This window comes from Osmerus eperlanus, chromosome 20 (genome assembly GCF_963692335.1).
Source record: "Osmerus eperlanus chromosome 20, fOsmEpe2.1, whole genome shotgun sequence".
Classification (NCBI taxonomy): domain Eukaryota; kingdom Metazoa; phylum Chordata; class Actinopteri; order Osmeriformes; family Osmeridae; genus Osmerus; species Osmerus eperlanus.
This window is the reverse complement of record NC_085037.1, coordinates 7,576,413-7,595,271: the sequence shown is the minus strand read 5'-3', so window position 1 is coordinate 7,595,271 and position 18,859 is coordinate 7,576,413. Positions and strand designations below refer to the sequence as shown.

General features: G+C 54.6%; 1 protein-coding gene across 5 annotated transcripts in view; it reads left to right on the top strand.

Annotated features, from left to right (window-relative positions):
- Window positions 1–18,859, top strand: part of macf1a (microtubule actin crosslinking factor 1a) — a 130,386-nt gene that overhangs the window by 101,573 nt on the left and 9,954 nt on the right. For all 5 annotated transcript variants that reach the window (XM_062486629.1, XM_062486626.1, XM_062486627.1 and 2 more), the window contains 28 exons: window positions 6,388–6,549; window positions 6,632–6,802; window positions 7,407–7,573; window positions 8,191–8,350; window positions 8,778–9,104; window positions 9,283–9,367; window positions 9,508–9,734; window positions 9,842–10,048; window positions 10,246–10,473; window positions 10,735–10,953; window positions 11,214–11,417; window positions 12,701–12,926; window positions 13,372–13,598; window positions 13,813–13,935; window positions 14,103–14,204; window positions 14,441–14,542; window positions 14,659–14,832; window positions 15,028–15,183; window positions 15,324–15,521; window positions 15,704–15,832; window positions 15,936–16,118; window positions 16,257–16,412; window positions 16,588–16,794; window positions 17,134–17,253; window positions 17,429–17,598; window positions 17,856–18,015; window positions 18,117–18,311; window positions 18,448–18,720. In XM_062486629.1, coding sequence (XP_062342613.1) covers window positions 6,388–6,549; window positions 6,632–6,802; window positions 7,407–7,573; window positions 8,191–8,350; window positions 8,778–9,104; window positions 9,283–9,367; window positions 9,508–9,734; window positions 9,842–10,048; window positions 10,246–10,473; window positions 10,735–10,953; window positions 11,214–11,417; window positions 12,701–12,926; window positions 13,372–13,598; window positions 13,813–13,935; window positions 14,103–14,204; window positions 14,441–14,542; window positions 14,659–14,832; window positions 15,028–15,183; window positions 15,324–15,521; window positions 15,704–15,832; window positions 15,936–16,118; window positions 16,257–16,412; window positions 16,588–16,794; window positions 17,134–17,253; window positions 17,429–17,598; window positions 17,856–18,015; window positions 18,117–18,311; window positions 18,448–18,720 — 5,058 coding nt within the window. The remainder of the gene's footprint in view (window positions 1–6,387; window positions 6,550–6,631; window positions 6,803–7,406; window positions 7,574–8,190; window positions 8,351–8,777; window positions 9,105–9,282; window positions 9,368–9,507; window positions 9,735–9,841; window positions 10,049–10,245; window positions 10,474–10,734; window positions 10,954–11,213; window positions 11,418–12,700; window positions 12,927–13,371; window positions 13,599–13,812; window positions 13,936–14,102; window positions 14,205–14,440; window positions 14,543–14,658; window positions 14,833–15,027; window positions 15,184–15,323; window positions 15,522–15,703; window positions 15,833–15,935; window positions 16,119–16,256; window positions 16,413–16,587; window positions 16,795–17,133; window positions 17,254–17,428; window positions 17,599–17,855; window positions 18,016–18,116; window positions 18,312–18,447; window positions 18,721–18,859) is intronic.

Sequence of the window (18,859 nt, the reverse complement as noted above, 5' to 3'; positions counted from 1 at the left end):
GGAGGACAGAGCTCAGAGGGAGGAGAGAGAGTGGGAGGCGGTGCTTAAGATGGAGAACAGGGAGATGGTGGACCAATCATGGGAGAGGGAAGCGGAGGCAGAGGGCTGGGAGATCCAGCCGACTGTCTCCTCTGAACATTGGCCCCTTCTTACCCCCCCTGTTGGGTTTGGCGGGCCTGGGGCCCCCAGTGCCTCTCCCTGCCCCAGCTCAGGAGCAGGCTCTGATGACCTCTTCCTGGAGCTGGAAAGGCAGTGTCTGGAGGAGGATGTGAAAGATGACGAAGACGACCCGTACTTACTAGCTAGCGTGGAGGAAGAGGAGGAAGGAGCCGTAGGTGCATCTGTCGACTTCGAGGAGCCTTTGCTTGTGGACAGGACCTACAGCACGGAGGTAGGTGGCACTGAGGCCTGTGTGGACCTCTCCGACACGCATCCTCCTGGTCCAGACTACCAACACACAGGCACATCAGCACCAGACTGTGAGCGTGAGCCGCTGGACTGTGAACGTGACCAGCGACTCACTGAAGGAGAGGATCCAGGGGATATGGATGCAGAGGATGAGGAGCGAAAAGGGGAACATCCGAGCTCCAGTTTTGAACCTCCCGGGTCAGACTCTAGCGGAGTCCACATGTCCCAACTGGACAGAACCGCTCTGTCGGACTCCAGTCACTCAGAGTGTGACTGGTACCAGTACCGGCCCTCTGAGGCCGAGATGGACCTGGACAGCAGTGCCTCGTCTGAGAGAGATGGGGAGGAGGGGAGTGAGGGGGCTGGGGTGTGTTCTGAGCGCACCTCGCCCCCTCCTCCCACCCAGAGCCCTGAGAACCCCTACGCTGAGGAGGGGGAGGAAGGGGAAGAGGAGGAGGCGCCGGAGCAGAATATTGAGGAGGGGGAAACGGACTGGAGTGCGCGTGTGAAGCCGCAGTGTAGTTGGGAGGACGACGGCCGGAGCCAGTCCCCCGAGTCCACACACACAGATGGAGGAGCTGGGAAAAGCCAACAGGATGTTGACGCTCAGACTTCCTGTACGGAGGAGCAGGTCTCTTCCGACAGCGGCAGCGTTGCCCTGGAGATGACCCCTGACCCCGGGCGGATGTTGCTCGCGTCAGTGACTCAGGAAGACGAGGGGGGCTCTGGTCTGGACGTGTCTGGAGAGGACACAGGGCTCCAGGCCACCAGCACCCCCAAGACAAACCCTCCCATCTCTATCATCCAGGCCCCAGACATGGCCTCGCCCCCCCCATCCCCATCCCCTCCCTCCCCCTCCAAACCAGGTGCCAGAGGGGCGGGCCTGGAGAGCAAAGACTCCGCCTTCGTAACCTCGGACAGTTTCGTCTACCTGGCCGTGTCTGTGCCCCCTCCGTTCCCCCTCGACTGCCCCTCCTCCCCCCACGACGGCTCCTCCGCTCCCCCCAGCCCCGTCTCCAAGCCCCAGGACCAGGACGAGGGGGCTTTCCTCTCCTCCGACAGCTTCGTCTACCTGGCCGCCCCCGAGCGCCTCTCCCTCCCCCTGGTCCCTCAGGGATGTGACGGGGGCTCAGCCTGCGAGGAGCCCCCCCAGTACCGGGACATGGACTCCTGCTCGGAGGACACCCACTCTGGGGTGGACTTCACCCTGGGCTCCATGACCGGGGACAGTGACTGGGAGTCGGACGGCTCAGCCCTGGACCCCCCGATTGGAACCAGGGAACCCGACTCCGACCCCCTCCCAGGGGGTTGGGACTGGTGGGGGGACAGGCTGGACCTGGAGCCTGGGCTGCTACCAGGGCTTTTTAGGGAAGAGGATCCCCAATGGCCCCTGGGGGCCGCCGGTGGGGAGGATGGGTGGGACGAGGCGTCGCTCTCAGAGCTGGAAACAGTACCCTCGCCCCGTGGCTCACCTTCGCCCCATCCCTCGCCCTGCTCCGACACAGACAATTACATCCTGGATGAGGTAGATATGATATCATGTGTCTGCGATATCTTTGATGACGTGACCAGCTGTAGTCAGGCGTTGGGTCGGGCGTATGTCAGCACGAGATGCTTCATTTATCTCTAGCGTCACTTGGTGTTCTAAACTCTCTGGAAAAGTCTATGTTTACGTGTTCTGAGCGGTAGCAGCATGTCCTTGGTTAGCCATCCCAGCCTCTCCTCATGTCAGTCCTCCTCCCCCACTGTGTACCCAAGCCGTGTCTCTCTGGGTCACGGCGCATCGTGGCTGATGGTCTTATAGACTTGGCTGTGAAAAAGCCTTCACAGAGAGGGAGCCTGTCTGTTGTGTTACAGTTGTCAGACTTGAAATGGATACAATAGGATGCTCGACGAGGTCCGTGCCCCGCGTTCTGTAGGAAACCACCGTCTGCCTTATGTGCTTGTGAGTGTGAGAACCGTATCCTCTGGATCTGTATGTTGATCTCCATGACCGTTTTGGCACCGTTTCATTCCAGTGACCATAACCTGTAAACAGCTAGTTTATTGTTTACCTAGACTCCCAATCTGAACCATTTGAATGTTCAGAGTTTACATTCCTCCTCTGTTTGTGTGCCGGGCCAACATCACAAGCCTCGGTGCGAGCGCTTTCATGTGCTCTGACCCAGTTATGATACACATCCACCATCTCAAAAGCTTGTGTTTGTGTGTATGCAGCAAGGCATATGGGAGTATTGGTCCCTTCGAGACATTGTGTCGGTTTCGATTACAATTGAAGATGTTGTAATCAAAGTAGTGAGATGCTATCATTTGTTTTGTTTTTTTCGAGAGATGAGGATTTCAGAGGTTTAGCTGACACATCGAGCCTCTACCTCTGGTTGGCCGGTGACTTGCATTCATCTTTGTTTGCCTGTCAGCTGCATTTCTTCCATTAGGTACCTCCTTGTGTGTGTGTGTGTGTGTTTGTGTGTCCATTTGTATACTGTATGTGTGTATGAGTGTTTATGTATGCGTATTTGTATGTGTGTATGTCTTCCCGGCCTTGTGTATTTGACAGGCTGGCGTTCCTTCTCGGGGGGCCTGCGTTGACTCAGTGTCTGGTATGGGTGGCTGTGGCCGTGCCTGATGGGTTTTGAGAGGACCTCTGGGTCCTACTATTACATTACCGTCCCCATCAGGAGTCTGTCTCGGGCGGGTCATACACAACTCATTTGCTCACTGTGTGTGTGTGTGTGTGTGTGTGTGTGTGGGGGGGGGGGGGGGGGGGGTGTGTTCATTTATGCTTGTTTGTGCTTGTGCGTGTGTTCCACTGCAGTCAGGCCTCTTAAGTAAATGCAATCAGGTTCTGTGGTCTGTCAGACTTGAACATGGAGGGGCAGAGGGCCTGCTGCTACTGTAGCTCTGACATCAAACACCGTCGCCACGGCTACAGCAATTGGGAGGGAGGTGAGGAAGGGAGAGAGAGTAGCCAATCACCCAAACCTAAACAATCCCCCTCTGTATCCATTTACTCACCCTGTCTCTTTCTTGTCTGCCACCCCCCCCTCCCCCCTCCTCTCCACTCAAATGGCACTGATACAGAGATAAGGAGGTGAGAAGTAAACAGTAAGCCAGTCTCACAAACACACACACACACACACTTTTGGAATTGTTGGGCAACATAAATAGAAGATAAGGCTCAGGCAGAGACAGATGAATCTGTTCTCCCTGCCTCCCTCCTATCTTTGTTCCTGTTTTAAATATCTCAGGCGGCCATAATTGTTTTAGTTAGGGATCGTAATACTGGTCATTACTGGTTAATAATGCGCTTTTACAACAAAGTGCCAGCAATTCTCTTTCTACCGTGTGTGCTATCTGTCAGAGAGGAAGGGATGGAGAGAAAAATTGAGTGAGACATGGTGGGGGGGGGGGGGGGGGGGAGGAAACAAAGGACTGTATGACGAGCACCTGGTTGTTCTCCTGATAAGACCTTGCTAGGATGATAAAGGGGGATATCTTGGCAGGAAGAGATAATGCTAGGATGATAAAGGGGGATATCTTGGCAGGAAGAGATAAGCAGAGGGTCGCTGGATTACTGGGAAGCTTGTATACAGCCAGAACTGCACGTGTGTGTGTGTGTGTGTGCACATTGAGGCACAGACAGACAGATGGGCAAGCTTAAAATGTGGAGATTCAGACATATGGACAGACAGACAGAGACAGGCAGGCAGGCAGACACAGACAGACAGACAGGCAGACACAGGGCAGAGACAGGGCAGGGTGCAGGTGAGCAGAGAGGATTGATTGAAGTGATAATGTCATAGAAAGACTGCAGGAAAGAGAAAAACAAAGGGATGGAAATGGAGGAGAGAAGAGAGACGCCGATGGCAGAGAGAGAAAGAGGGAGAGAGAGAAACAAATGAAAGAGGCCAAACGAAAGAGGCTGGGAGACCCACAGTGCCCTGGATGCAAACATTTGCATGATATTTGCTTTTGTCTTGTTGGGTTTAAAACACAATCTCTGGACATGGATATCTATTCACCCTCCATGGCTGATCCAGGCATGTTCAGTCCAAGGCTAACCCTCGCGAAACAACCCAATGCTGTAGCATCCAGGTCAGGACTGAAATAAACTCTCCCTCCCTCCTCTCCTCCCTCCTTCCAAGTTCCATTAAAAAGGGAAACTAGGGGGAGGTGGACAGGAAGGAGGGGAGTGGGAGAGGACGAGATGGAGGGATGAGGCCGCAGGCAGGAAGCGAGGGAGCCGAGAGAGGGTGAGGCAGCGAGGTGGGTGAGGCAGCGAGGTGGGCTAGGATTAGAAGTTGCACAAGAGTCGACCCAGCTGTGTGATCATCCTGAGCGTTGGGAGAGGCATGTCACAGGGATTGGATGGAGATTTGAGCTGTGTTCGGTCCCCCTCGGGACAGCAGGACATGTCATGGGTTATAGCTTTCTCTTTCTTTCTCTCTCTCTTTCTGTCTTCATCCCTCTTTGTCTCTTTCTCTCTTTGTGTCCTCTAAACTGGAGATAATGCCAAAAGGCCAGGGTTGGTTTGTTGCTGGGGCCCAAACAACAGAGCAATGAAGGAAGAGAGCTGGAGGAGGGGGAGAGGTTCAGTGGGGAGGGGGGGGGGCTTATGGGGCGTAGGGGTGAGCGAGGAAAGGGTGGGAGAAAGGGGGAAGAGAGGGAGGGAGTTGTGGAGATAGCGAGGATGGTGTTGGCTGCATGGTGAGGAGAGAAAGGGAAAGAGAGGGAGAGTTTGAGAGAGAGAGGTGGAAAGGAATGAGAAACATCCCAGTTATTTTCCAGAGCTCTGGTTTAGTAGAATCAAGCGCCCTGAGCTGGCTGGGAGGAGGGAGGGGGGGAGGAGGGAAGGGGAAGAGAGAGATGGAGAGAAAAAGGAGTAATGTGTGTTATTTTGGCATCATCACACATATTGTATGTATGCTTCTAAGCACACACTTAGCTCATTCCCAGACTCAACACATACACACAAACGCACACACGCACATACTTAGACTCCAGGATAGGAATAGGGTGGAGCAGGTCACGGCTGCAGATCATTGTTATTGAGGCCACAGACTTCCTGTTAGAAGAAGAAATGACGCCCAGTGCTTCAACACAGCTGTGATTAAACTGATCACACGCACAGACACACACGCGCTTCCTTTTCCATTCATTCATACCTGAACAACCACAATTTCACCCCTAATTTAATTTAGATTAACTAAATCCAATAAACACTTCGTAGGGGAAATCTGAATCTTTCTCGAATTGATCCGTTTCTTCTATTTTACTACACACACACGGGATTGTGTTCTGGTGTGTTTATCTGGAAATGGCTGGGTTTGTATGTGTGCAAGTGTGTGTGTGCATGTGTGCCCAAGCAGAGGCTGTGTGTGGTCATAGAGTGGTTTGTCTGCAGCACCACTGTGAACCACTATGGCTAATTCCACCCTTCTCTCGTCTCTATGGAGAATGGAGACATTCCAGCGTTACAGTGCGCTTTAGAAAAGACTACTGTATTGTAGTTGTCAATGGGAGAGAGACTACTATTGTAGGTTTCTATAAAAGTGTGTGGTGTTCCTGTGTTTTATGGGGGAGTAGTCATGTTGTGTTTGGTTCCAGTCTCTCATCCAGCCAAGCTACAAACCTTTTCTTTATTGTCGATCTATTGTGATCATACGGTGCCTCTAGGCTTTGATTGTGTGGTGTGTGTGTGTGGTTTGGGTATGTGTGAAATAAAGAGACAGAGTGAGAGAGATGTGGCCAGACAGGCGAGGGGTTTGTATACTGTGTGTGTGTGTGTGTGTGTGTGTCTGTCGACTCAGCCTTTTTCAGCCAGCCCCTTACTCTCTTTTGGCTCGCTAATCCTCATAATCCTCTCTCCCCCTCCGCCTCTTTTTTTTTTTTTTACTCCCTCCTCTCTTCCACTATCCCCCTCCCCCTCCCTCCCTCCCTCCCTCCCTCCCTCCCTCCCTCCTCCCCCTTCCTCCCCAGGCGGTGGAGAGGGAGCAGGTGGAGTGCATCCAGCCTCGCCTGCAGCACGTCAACGCCGTGGGTCAGGGGCTCATCCAGTCTGCGGCCAAACACACGGACACACAGGCCCTGGAGCACGACCTGGACGCCACCAACCTGCGCTGGAACTCCCTCAACAAGAGGGTGAGAAGGCGGGAGCCTGCGTGTGTGTGTGTGTATGCATGCATGTGTGCCCCTCTTGTTGACGTTTTTTTTCTCACCTCAGGTGGCGGAGAGGATCGCCCAGCTGCAGGAGGCCCTGTTGCATTGTGGGAAGTTCCAGGACGCTCTGGAGCCTTTGCTGAGCTGGCTCAGTGACACGGAGGAGCTGGTGGCCAATCAGAAGCCCCCGTCCGCAGAGTACCGTGTGGTCAAGGCCCAGATCCAGGAACAAAAGGTAGGAGAAGGAGGGAGGAAGACGTGAGGAATGAGGCATGGAGACAGGACAGAGGAAGAGATGAAGAGGAAAGTGGATTGAGAATGAATAATTTCTCGCCCAAACAGTTGGCACACAATGCTCAACACACACACACACAATTTAAAGGCCTCCACTGTCTGTCTGTCCGTTTGTTTGGAGGGCACACTTGTTCACACCAATGATAGATTGCGGTCATTTCAAAGAAACACACAATAACCAGCTCCGACTGTTTATACAACACACGCTTCCTGTGTTTGTGAGCCTGTGAGGCGGGCAGAGTCCGACATGTTTACATCCTGGGGTGAGAGGAAGGGACAGGGTCAGAGCGGAGAGGAAACCGCTGATAGGTGGGGATTCCGGGGGTGCGTTCCACATATCTAAACAGTTCTGAGTTGTTGGATTGGCGAGGAAAACAATGTGGTATGAAGAGATTAAACACCTACAGTATGACATAGAAGTTGTACTAAACAACAGTATTTGTAGCTTTGAACTGTATTAGATAACGTTTTTTGAATGTATCCCAGGTGTTGTTGAATATGTAACAGATGGAGTTGTTGAACGTGTCTCTTCTGTGCTGCTGCAGCTGCTCCAGAGGCTGTTGGATGATCGTCGTGGCACGGTGGAGATGATCCAGGCGGAGGGGGAGCGCATCGCCGCCACGGCCGACACCTCGGACCAGGACAAGATCCAGAAGCACCTTCACAGCCTCAGGGAGAGATGGGGGATGCTGCTGGACAAGGCCAGCGGCAGGTAACACTCTCACACACACACACATTAACACACACATTAACACACTTATACTGTACATACACGTAGAAGCCCCCCTACACACTTGAAGCATATGCACACACACATCTGCACACTAAAACACACATCCACACGTACATATAAACACGCATATACACAAATGCGTACCAGACACTTCCTACATCCACACTGCACGCCTCCCCACTTGAACTCTAGTCACGCCTGCATCGGCAACCACACAGCAGGAGATGTATCTCATAACAATACTTGATCAGTTTATATCAAACAAATCAGTTTACATCTTATAAACTGATTTAAACCCACACGCCCAGTCAGATACATAAATAGGGACATACTGTTCACATACCAACCAAACACACGCACATACTTCAGAGTCATGCATGCAATATATCTTTTGTGTCTCTCTCTCTCTTCCTCCCTCTCTCTTCCTTTCTCTCTCTTCCCCTCCCTCCCCCTTTCTCTCTCTCTCTCTCTCTCTCTCTCTCTCTCTCTCTCTCTCTCTCTCTCTCTCTCTCTCTCTCTCTCTCTCTCTCTCTCTCTCTCCCTTCCTTCCTTCCTTCCTTCCTTCCTTCCTTCTTCCCCCCCTCTCCACCCCCCAGGCAGCGTCAGCTGGAGGAGCTGCAGGTCCTGGCCCTCCAGTTCCACGAGGCACTGGAGCCCCTGGGGGAGTGGCTGAGCGCAACAGAGAGACGCCTGAGCGCCGCCGAGCCCATGGGCACACAGACCTCCAAGATCACCCAGCAGATCGCCCGTCACAAGGTACACCCCCCCCCCCCCCTCCACCTCCAGCAGGAACATGCTCTCTATAAAGAGTCTTTTCCTTATTGAATCTTATTGGTAAGTAAAGGTGTCCAGAAAGGACTTGAGAGGGATGGACGATCCGTACCCTCGAACCCCACCTCCACCCCCCTCCCCCCCCCCCCCCCCCCCGGCCCCACCACCACCTACCCTCTTATTTCAGCTCGTGCTGTCACGTTATGATTTTCACCATGTCATGTTTTCAGTGTTGAAGCCTCTGTTGCTCTTGATTTTGTTGACGTTCTGTTTGCGTTCATTAGGATTTATGATTTCTGCATGCTCACGTCATCACCTTCTCATTTCTGTTTGTATCCTTCCATGTATTCTACCCATCCCACCTTTTTTTATAACCCCCCCCCCCCCCATCACCACCTGCAACCACCTCCAGACCCTCCAAGAGGCCGTCTCAGCTAGAGGGGCGGAGTTAGAGCACCTCGAGGCCCTCAGCCAATCCCTGGTTCCCCTCAGCTGCGCGGCCGACCGCGCTTGGCTGGGGGAGCGCGTGGGGACCGTGCACACAGGCCACTCGGAGCTCAACGACTGGTGTGTTCGGAGGGCGGGGATGCTGGAGCAGGCACTGGCCAATGCCCAGCTGTTTGGGGAGGAGGAGGTGGAGGTGTTGAACTGGCTGGCGGAGGTGGGCCAGAGGCTTGGGCAGGTGTCTGTCCAGAACTACCAGCCCACATTGCTGGCTAAGCAGCATAAACACGCACTGGTACGACATACACACTCACACACACACACACACACACAGACAACATACACACATACATGCACACAATGCACTGTCATGACGCACATACACTCACTCAGATGTATTCAGACCTGTGTGGTTCTCATTCTGTTCTTCCCCTCCCCCCCTCCCTCCTCCTTCCCTCCATCCCTCCCTCCAGTCTCTGAATGAGGAGATCGTAAGCAGGAAGAAGACGGTGGACCAAGCCATCAAGAACGGACAGGCCCTCCTCAAGCAGACCACAGGTGACCTTTGACCCTCTCACTTCTACTACTGGAATTTCCAAGGATCAGTAATAGCAATAATAATTATATAATCAATCAGTACGAAAGCATAAATCAAATGGGCTATGATCGATAAGTCCGCCGTGTGTGTGTGTGTACAGGCGAGGAGGTGTTGCTGATCCAGGAGAAGCTGGACGGCATCAAGTCTCGCTACGCTGAGATGACAGCGGGCAGCAGCAAGGCGCTCCGCACCCTGGAACAAGCCCTGCAGCTCGCCACGCGCTTCGCCACCGCCCACGAGGACATCAGCCAATGGCTGGACTCCGTGGAGACAGAGCTCAATGACATGGAGCCCGACGCCGCACCAGCCTATCAGGACAGGCAGAAGGTGGGGCAGCGGGCGGGGCTTGATATTCCATGTGAAGCATGGTTCTTAGTACTCAGCTCTACTGTATGTGGAGGTGACAGCAGCCATGTCTGTCTGTGTTTCGCCAGGAGCTGAAGAACGTGTCTGCGGAGAAGCGCTTGGTGCTGGACACGGTGAACGAGATGGGCAGTGCCCTGCTGGACCTGGTGCCCTGGCGCGCCCGCGAGGGCTTGGACAAGCTGGTGGCCGACGCCAACCAGCGCTACCGCCAGGCGGACGAGACCATCACCCAGAGGGTGCAGCTGGTGCAGGCTGCCATCCAGAGGTCACAGCAGGTACTGCAGCCTTCCACACGGCCCTTATTTTTCACTCGCTATGTTTTTTTCCCCTAAAGGAGAACAGTCCAACGATTATAAAATGATGAATGGTATGAGTAATATATAAGATATGTAAGTCATTATATCAACCTTGCTAATTCTATTTCCCTCCCTCGGATTCCTTCCCCTCTCTCGGTCGCTGGTCTCTCTCCCAGTATGAGGAGGGTGTGGACGCGGAGCTGGCCTGGGTGGGAGAGACGGAGCGTAAGCTGGCCTCCCTGGGGCCCCTGAGCCTGGAGCCCGACGTGACCGTGGCTCAGCTCCAGGTCCAGAGGGCCTTCAACATCGACATCATCCGACACAAGGACACGGTGGACCAGCTCCTCAACACCAGAGAGGACATCCTGGACACCTGCAGCGACGCGCAGAGAGACGCCCTCAAGGTGAGGAGGGAGGGAGGGAGGGAAGGAGGGAGGGAAGGAGGGAGGGAAGGGGGAAAGAGAAGGACGAAGGGAGGGAGAGAGATGAGAGGAAGAAAGAACAAAAGCAGCTGGTGATGGAAAGGAGTTTGATATCAAGCTGAAAGAGATGGAGACTTTTGAATAGGTCACGTCGACAGGGTTACAGGAGGAGAGATGGAAACGTCTCTGACGATGCCTTGCCTCCCTCATCCTCCTCCCTCATCCTCCTCCCTCATCCTCCAGGTGAAGACGGACTCCCTGAGCTCTCGCTACGAGGCAGTGAGCCAGAACCACAGCGAGCGCTTCTCGGCCCTGGAGCAGGCCCAGGTCCTGGTGGCCCGCTTCTGGGAGACCCACGAGGAGCTGGAGCCCTGGCTGGGGGAGACGGAGAGCCTCATCTCCCAGCTGCCCCCGCCCGCCATCGACACGGACGCCCTCCGCCTCCAGCAGGACCAGATGAGGGTGAGGGGGACGGAGGAGGGGTGGAGAGAGGGAAGGAAGGAGGGATGAACGGAAGGAGGACCCCGGAGATAGATAGAAATGCATGTGGCCCAGACAAATAAGAAGATTGGTAGCTTATTCAAACACGAATGCTGCTGTGTTATATGTGTGGCCTCAAATCTTAAACGGGGTCCTAGAGTGCTCTTTTCTCCTTTTCCCCCTCTCCTCCTCCACCCTTCACTCATTTTCTCGACCACCCCCCCCCCCCCCTCCCTCCCCAGCTCCTGAGAGAGTCCATAGCGGAGCACAAGCCCCACATAGACAAGCTACTGAAGATCGGCCCCCAGCTGGCCGAGCTGAGCTCCCAGGAGGGGGCCGCGGTGAGGCAGCGCTACTCTCAGGCCGAGAAGCGCTACCTCGCCATCAAGGAGGAGGTCAAGGGTCGCGGCACCACCCTGGACCAGGCCGTCTCCCAGTCTGCACAGGTAGGACTCGGCCTCTGGACTCCTGCTAGTGTGTGTCGGCTTGTGTCTGCTGACTGCTGCCTCCTGAACACACACACACACACACGCTGAGATGTGAGGTCACTAACGTCTAACCAAGCACCAACTGATCGAATATAACTATCGCTTTTATTTTGATGTTATTTATTGATATTCCATATGAAATGTATACAGTGATGATCTTAGGGTATGACCATTGTAATTCGATTGCAAAAGTCTTCCTGTCATCATATCTCGCTTTCATGACGTCCACGCTTTTAGAAACATCCATAGCTTCTATCTTGATGCTCATCATTTCATGAACACCGTCACAGTATCACTGGTTGCTTTTGTAATGTAGGCTGATATTGTGTTTCTGCTTGCCAGCTTGTATGCATGTCAGTGATCTAACACATTTTGTTGTTTCTCCACCATCCCCCCGTCCCTAACTGGTCACCTGTTGTACTCTTCCATCTGCATCCCACACTCTCTACCTCCACCCCTCCATCCTAAACCACCCCATCTCCACCCCCCTCTTTCTCCATCCTCTTTATGCCTTATATCCCTCTTCCTCCCACCATTCCTACCTTCGTTCCCCCCCCCCTCCTTCCATCCTTCCCTCCATCCCGTCATCCCTCCATCCCGTCATCCCTCCATCCCTTCCCTCATTGTGGATGTGCTGTGTGTGTTGACCCTCCATTCACTCCATCGCCACTGCACACTGCAATCACCCAGCTGGTAGAGGTAAGACCACTCACTGACCACAACTTGACCACAAACTCTAACTAACCTGAACCTGACTACAACCTGACCACAAGCCGTCAGAAACCTTCTTTGAACCCTACTTGACCCCAACCTGTCAGTTAAAGCTTGCAGTAAAGCCTTTTCCTATTGTACCTTCCCTTGAACTACGTTTCTAGACTTAAACAACCCCAAAATAGACGCCAAGTGCCTGTCCAAGTCTCTTATCGTTCCCCTAGCACTCTGCCTATTTAGAGTGTCCAGATACGTGTTCCTTCTCTCCATCCATGTTCGACCTATGTTCTAAATCTAGCCTGTTTCTCCCTATGTCCCAACACCCTGGATAACAATATGAGAGTTCTCGAATGCAGAGAGGCAACAGAAAGGTCTAAACATCTAGGGTCTTCAGGTTCACTGATCTTTTCCCAAACTCTCCCAGATCTCTTCCGGATCTCTGCATTAACGCCCTCTCACAGTGTCAACCCCTCCCTCTAAGCTATGAACCCCGTATGCTCCTCTCTCTAACTCCCCCCCTCGTCCCCCAGTTCCACGACAAGATGGACCCCCTGCTGGAGACCCTGGAGGGGGCGGTGCAGCGCCTGCGGCAGCCCCCGCCTGTGGCAGCCGAGGTGGACAAGATCCGGGAGCAGCTGGCGGAGCACCGTGCGTCAGGGCTGGAGCTGGACAAGCTGCTGCCCTCCTTCTCTGCCCTGTGTGCCCGCGGCGAGGAGCTCATCAGCAGGGCCGCCCACGACGACCCCGCCGCTCAGGGTACGCACACACACACACACAATATTTCACACGCACTCGTTGGCACGTGGTCCTCCTCTTCCACTCGTAGAAGTATTTTTCGAGGAGATCCCAAAAAACAAAGATTCGGATTCGGCAACATTTATCAGGATCCTGCCACATGGCAAAAAAGACACACGCACACTATTGTCTGCTTATTAGGCTCTTGGCGTTGCCCCCCTCCTCCTAGGGCTCCACTTCACATCTCTGAAAGGCTGCTGTGTGCTGGCTTAGTGGGTGGGGTCTGGTGGGCAGGATAAAGACCCTCCCTGTTCCTTCTGCAGGGGGCTGGGTTCTAGATTGACTTCCCTGAGAGGGACGGGACCACGAACATGGACCGTTTGTCCTGAGTCTGAACAGTCACCCCCTGCACTGGAAATCTTGACGTCCTCTCTAACCCCCCCTCCTCTCTCCCCCCCCCACACAGCCGTGCGGTCCCGCCTCCTGCGCCTGCGGTCGCTGTGGGACGAGATTCGCCAGCGCGCTGAGGAACGCGAGGGCAAGCTGACGGACGTGCTGGACCTGGCCGGGAAGTTCTGGGCCGACATGGCGGCGCTTCTGAGCACGCTCCGTGACTCCCAGGACATCGTGAAGGAGCTGGAGGACCCCGGTGTGGACCCCTCGCTCATCAAACAGCAGATCGAAGCCGCGGAGGTGAGGAGGAGGAGGAGAAAACGAGAGAGAGTGGGGGGGGGGGGGGTAAAAGAGAAGCGAGAATGGTGCAGTTGTAAATAGTGTTGATGCCAAAAGCGTTGATCGTTTTTATCTGTACGGTCGAAGGTGGTTTGGATCTTAGCCTTTGAGAATGTTATTCCTATGGGACTCAGTACTGACGTGTGTGTGTGTGTGTGTGTCCGTCTCCCTCCAGGCGATCAAGGCGGAGACGGATGGCCTGAGGGAGGAGCTGGAGTTTGTCCGCACCCTGGGGGCCGACCTGATCTTTGCCTGCGGGGAGACGGAGAAACCGGAAGTGAAGAAGACCATAGACGAGGTGAGAACTCACAACGCAGGTTCAACAATCCAACGAAAAGCGGCATTTACTGTATACATTTGCTCATTGTTTGAATATTTTCCATTGTATCCTCTTCCTTCGTTCTCTTCCACCCTTTCCCTCTCTCACCCCCTTCGCCTTACCTCCCCTCTTTGTCCCTCCCCCAGATGAACGCAGCGTGGGAAGGCCTTGACAGGACGTGGAGGGAGAGGATGGAGAGGCTGGAGGAGGCCATGACGGCCTCGGTGCAGTACCAGGATGCACTGCAGGTCAGCATCCCAGCATGCTTCACTCTCCCAGGGTGTCCCAGAACGATCTATGAGATCAGAAAGGATGCTTAACCATCAGCTTGTGTGGAAACAAGTCTTCACTAACCCCAGTAGATACAAGATAGGAAAGGACTTTTCGAAAAAAAGGACGAAACATAAACCAGATAAATGAGAAAATATTGTAACAGAGTAAACCATAGTGCTCTGTAAGTGAATGATTGTTGTGTTTTCTGCAGGGCATGTTCGACTATCTCGACAACGCCGTGATCAAGCTGTGTGACATGCCTACTGTGGGCACCGACCTGGGGACAGTCAAACAGCAGATAGAAGAACTCAAGGTTGGTCCCAGGAGTCCCAGGGTTTTCTCCCTAGTCTCCCCGGTAATGCCTATTGCCACCTGACTAACCCCTCTGTCTGTCTGTCTGTCTGTCTGCCTGTCTGCCTGGGTGAGCAGCACTACAAGGTGGAGGTGTACCAGCAGCAGATCGACATGGAGAAGCTGAGCCACCAGGGGGAGCTCCTCCTGAAGAAGGTGTCGGACCAGACGGACCGGGACATGATCCAGGAGCCCCTGACGGAGCTGCGTCACCTCTGGGACAACCTGGGGGACAAGATCACCCACCGCCAGGTCAGCCAGCCACCCCACAGACACACCCACTCGCAGTAGCGTTTAGGATGCTAGCAATATTAGCAATGTTTGATGGCAGTGTTCGTGATGATGTAAGGTGCAGCTGGAGTCATATGTGAGATAATGGTAAAGCAACTGACCCCCCACCCTCTCTCTCTCTCTCTTTCTATCTCTCTCTCTCTCTTTTCCCTGCAGCACAAGCTAGAGGGTGCCCTCCTGGCCCTTGGCCAGTTCCAGCACGCCCTTGCAGAGCTGGTGTCCTGGCTAAGCCACACCCATGCCACCCTGGACACCCAGAGGCCCATCAACTCTGACCCCAAGGCCATCGAGATTGAGCTGGCCAAACACCACGTACGGACACCCTCCAATCGTCCCTCCATCCCTTCTCCCCCTCTCTTACCCCCCCCCACATCCTCCCCCACCACACTGCTTTTCATCAGCCACCATTAGGTTGACAGATTTGCTCACTCTCTTCCCCTGTTCCTCCCCAGGTGCTGAGGAACGACGTGCTGTCCCACCGCTCCACGGTGGAGACGGTGAACGGCGCCGGCACCGAGCTGCTGGAGTCGAGCCCCGGGGACGAGGCCAGCCACCTGAGGGACCAGCTGGAGGAGCTGAGCCGCAGCTGGGAGGGCCTGCTACTCAAGACCCAGGACCGGCAGAAACTCCTGGAGGCCGCACTGCACCAGGTAGGGGCCCCGGGGATAAACGAGGGAGAGGGGGGGGGGGGGGATGCACGTGCGGAGCCATGAAAAGACACGTGAGACAGACAGAGAAAGACACGTGTTTGAGCCACAAGAATGTGGCTCAAACACTTGGATGTACGAGCCAAAAAATACATGTACCCCTCCACACCTTGCACCACTTCCAGGCGGAGGGTTTCCATGGCGAGCTGGAGGACTTCCTGCTGTGGCTGAGGAGGACGGACAGCCAGCTGTCTGCAGCCAAGCCCACGGGGGGCCTCCCAGAGACGGCCCGCGAACAGCTCCAGCAGCACATGGTAACACACACACGTACCGCTAGGAAAAAAACGGACAAAAACAAACGGATAGCAAATACAAATAGATGGTGCGTGTCCAAATGTGACCCCTGTCCTTCTCCAGGAGGTGCAGTCCCAGCTGAACCAGCGGGCTGAGCAGTACCACCATCTCCTGGACCAGGGAGAGTCCATGCTGCTGGCCCGCGGGGGGGATGAGGCCAACCCCGGCACGTCCCAGACCCAGCAGAACCTGGCGCTGCTTCAGAACAAGTGGGCCAGCCTCAACACCAAGATGGACGACCGCAGGGTAAGAACTCTGGCAACCGCTTACACGAAGGGATCATTTATTGATTTATTATTTGCCGTAATTGAAAGCAGATCATTGAGAGCACTAGGTGCTGTACTGCCTGTTTGTTTTACGGTCCTGACATCCCTCTGTTTCCAGGCTAAGTTGGATGAGGCGGTATCCTTGGCAACCGGGTTCCAGTCTTCACTGCAGGACACCATCAACTGGCTGACAGGGGCAGAGCAGACCCTCAACATGGCCCAGCCCCCCAGCCTCATCCTGGATACCGTGGTCTTCCAGATAGACGAGCACAAGGTAGGCATGGACAGGCTTCAACACGGGAGCAGGGACATATCTGAGCCAACCAAGATATACCACATTTGAATTCTAGATTGACATGATTTTTTTTCTAACTTAATGGATGATGTCTCTTCTCCCCATGCCCACCCTCCACACACACACACACACACACACACACTCACACACACAGGTGTTTGTGAACGAAGTGAACACTCACCGGGAGCAGGTGCTGGCTCTGGAGAAGGCCGGCTCTCAGCTCCGCTTCGCCAGCCTCAAGCAGGACGTGGTTCTGATCAAGAACCTGCTGCTGAGCGTGCAGGCCCGCTGGGACAAGCTGGTCCAGCGCTCTCTGGACCGCGGGCGCCACCTGGACGAGGCCCGCAAGAGGGCCAAGCAGGTACGCAAAGGATTGAGATGAATGATCATTTGGAGAAATGTTATGGTGCATGGCGTACACATGGGGGTTTTCATTACTCAACACATTAACTGCATCGGAGAATGCATTCCAGCCATGAACCATTCTGTCAAAGTTCTAAACCCATCTTTATGCCCTCTCTCTCTCGCTCTCTCTCTCTCTCTCTCTCTCTCTCTCTCTCTCTCTCTCTCTCTCTCTCTCTCTCTCTCTCTCTCTTTTCCCTTCCTCTCTCTCTCTCTCTCTCTCTCTCTCTCTCTCTCCCTCTCTCTCTCTCTCTCTCTCTCCCTCTCTCTCTCTCTCTCTCTCTCTCCCTCTCTCTAGTTCCACGAGGCGTGGAGGAAGCTGACAGACTGGCTGGAGGAGGCAGAGAGTCGTCTGGACTCTGAGCTGGAGATCTCCAACGAACCGGACAAGATCAAAGTACAGCTGGCCAAACACAAGGTAGTGTGTTCGTCCTCCTATAGGTCCTTACGGATGTTCTCAATGTGATGTGCTGTGCTGAAAGAGGCCCTCGATGTCTGCATGTCGCACATACATATTTAATATAGCACGGTGAGGACTACAGGAGTGTTCTTCTCTTTAAATGTCTCTCCTTCCCTCGTTCCTTCCCCTGCAGGAGTTCCAGAAGGCGTTGGGTTCCAAGCAGCCCGTGTATGACACCACAGTGCGTTCTGGGAAGGCCATGCGGGACAAGGCCACGCTGCCGGACGACACCCAGAAAATGGACCATCTCCTGGGGGAAGTCCGGGACAAGTGGGACACCGTCTGTGGCAAGAGTGTGGAGAGGTGAGGGGGTGGGATTTGGGGGCAAGGTGGATAGAGCTTGGAGAGGGATCGTAGATAAGTGTTTGCATTCTGTCTAGTGTGTTGCTGTGCTTTAAATAATGTTTTTTTTGCCTTCTCCTTTTTGTCCTCTACTTCTTTTTGACCTCCACATTACCTTCTCTTCTCCTTCTCTCTAATCCTCTTCCATCCTTTCCTCTCTCCCTCTCCTCTCCTCTCTCCCTCTCCTCTCCTCTCCTCTCTCCCTCTCCTCTCCCCAGACAACACAAACTGGAGGAGGCCCTCCTGTTCTCGGGCCAGTTTGCGGAGGCCCTGCAGGCGCTGGTGGACTGGCTGTACCGAGTTGAGCCCCAGCTCAGTGAGGACCAGCCCGTCCACGGTGACCTGGACCTTGTCTCCAACCTCATGGACTCCCACAAGGTACTGGAGCATGCAGACAGGGCCTGGGGAACGTCCACACAGCAGTTACTTCAGCATTGTGAAAGCACCTTTAACACTTCCTCTGCCCCTCCCCTCCCCAGGCGTTCCAGAAGGACCTGGGGAAGAGGACCAGCAGCGTTCAGGCTCTGAAACGCTCCGCTAGGGACCTCATGGACACGGGTCGGGATGACACAGCGTGGGTCAAAGTTCAAGTGCAAGAGCTGAGCAATCGCTGGGAGACGGTGTGCGCCCTTTCCGTCACCAAGCAGACCCGCCTGGAGCAGGCCCTGAAAAAGGTCAGTCAGGAAGTGTGAAACAGGAAGTGTGAAACAGGAAGTGGGGGGGGAAAAATATTCAAAGAGTCCTGAGGAGACCTCGATGACCGCTAAATTCTCCCCTCCCTCCTTCTCCCCCTCCACATCTCTCCTTCAGGCGGAGGACTTCCGTGCGGCGGTGCAGATGCTGCTGGAGTGGCTGTCTGAGGCGGAGCAGACCCTGCGTTTCCGCGGCGTCCTCCCCGAGGAGGCGGAGACTCTGCAGAAGCTGCTCCACACGCACCGGGACTTCATGGCCACGGTGGAGGAGAAGCGGGCGGACGTCAACCGGGCGGCGTGCATGGGCGAGGGCATCCTGACCATGTGCCACCCCGACTGCATCACCACCATCAAACACTGGATCACCATCATCAGGGCCCGCTTCGAGGAGGTGAGGGGGAAAGGGAGGACGGGTGTGGGGGGGGGGGGGGGGGGGGGGGGGGGGGAGTGTGTAGAGGGAGGTCATATCACAGCCAATCCCAAGACTGTTAGAAGGGTGTGTTGTGACTGTGGGTGTTGCCCCTCTACAG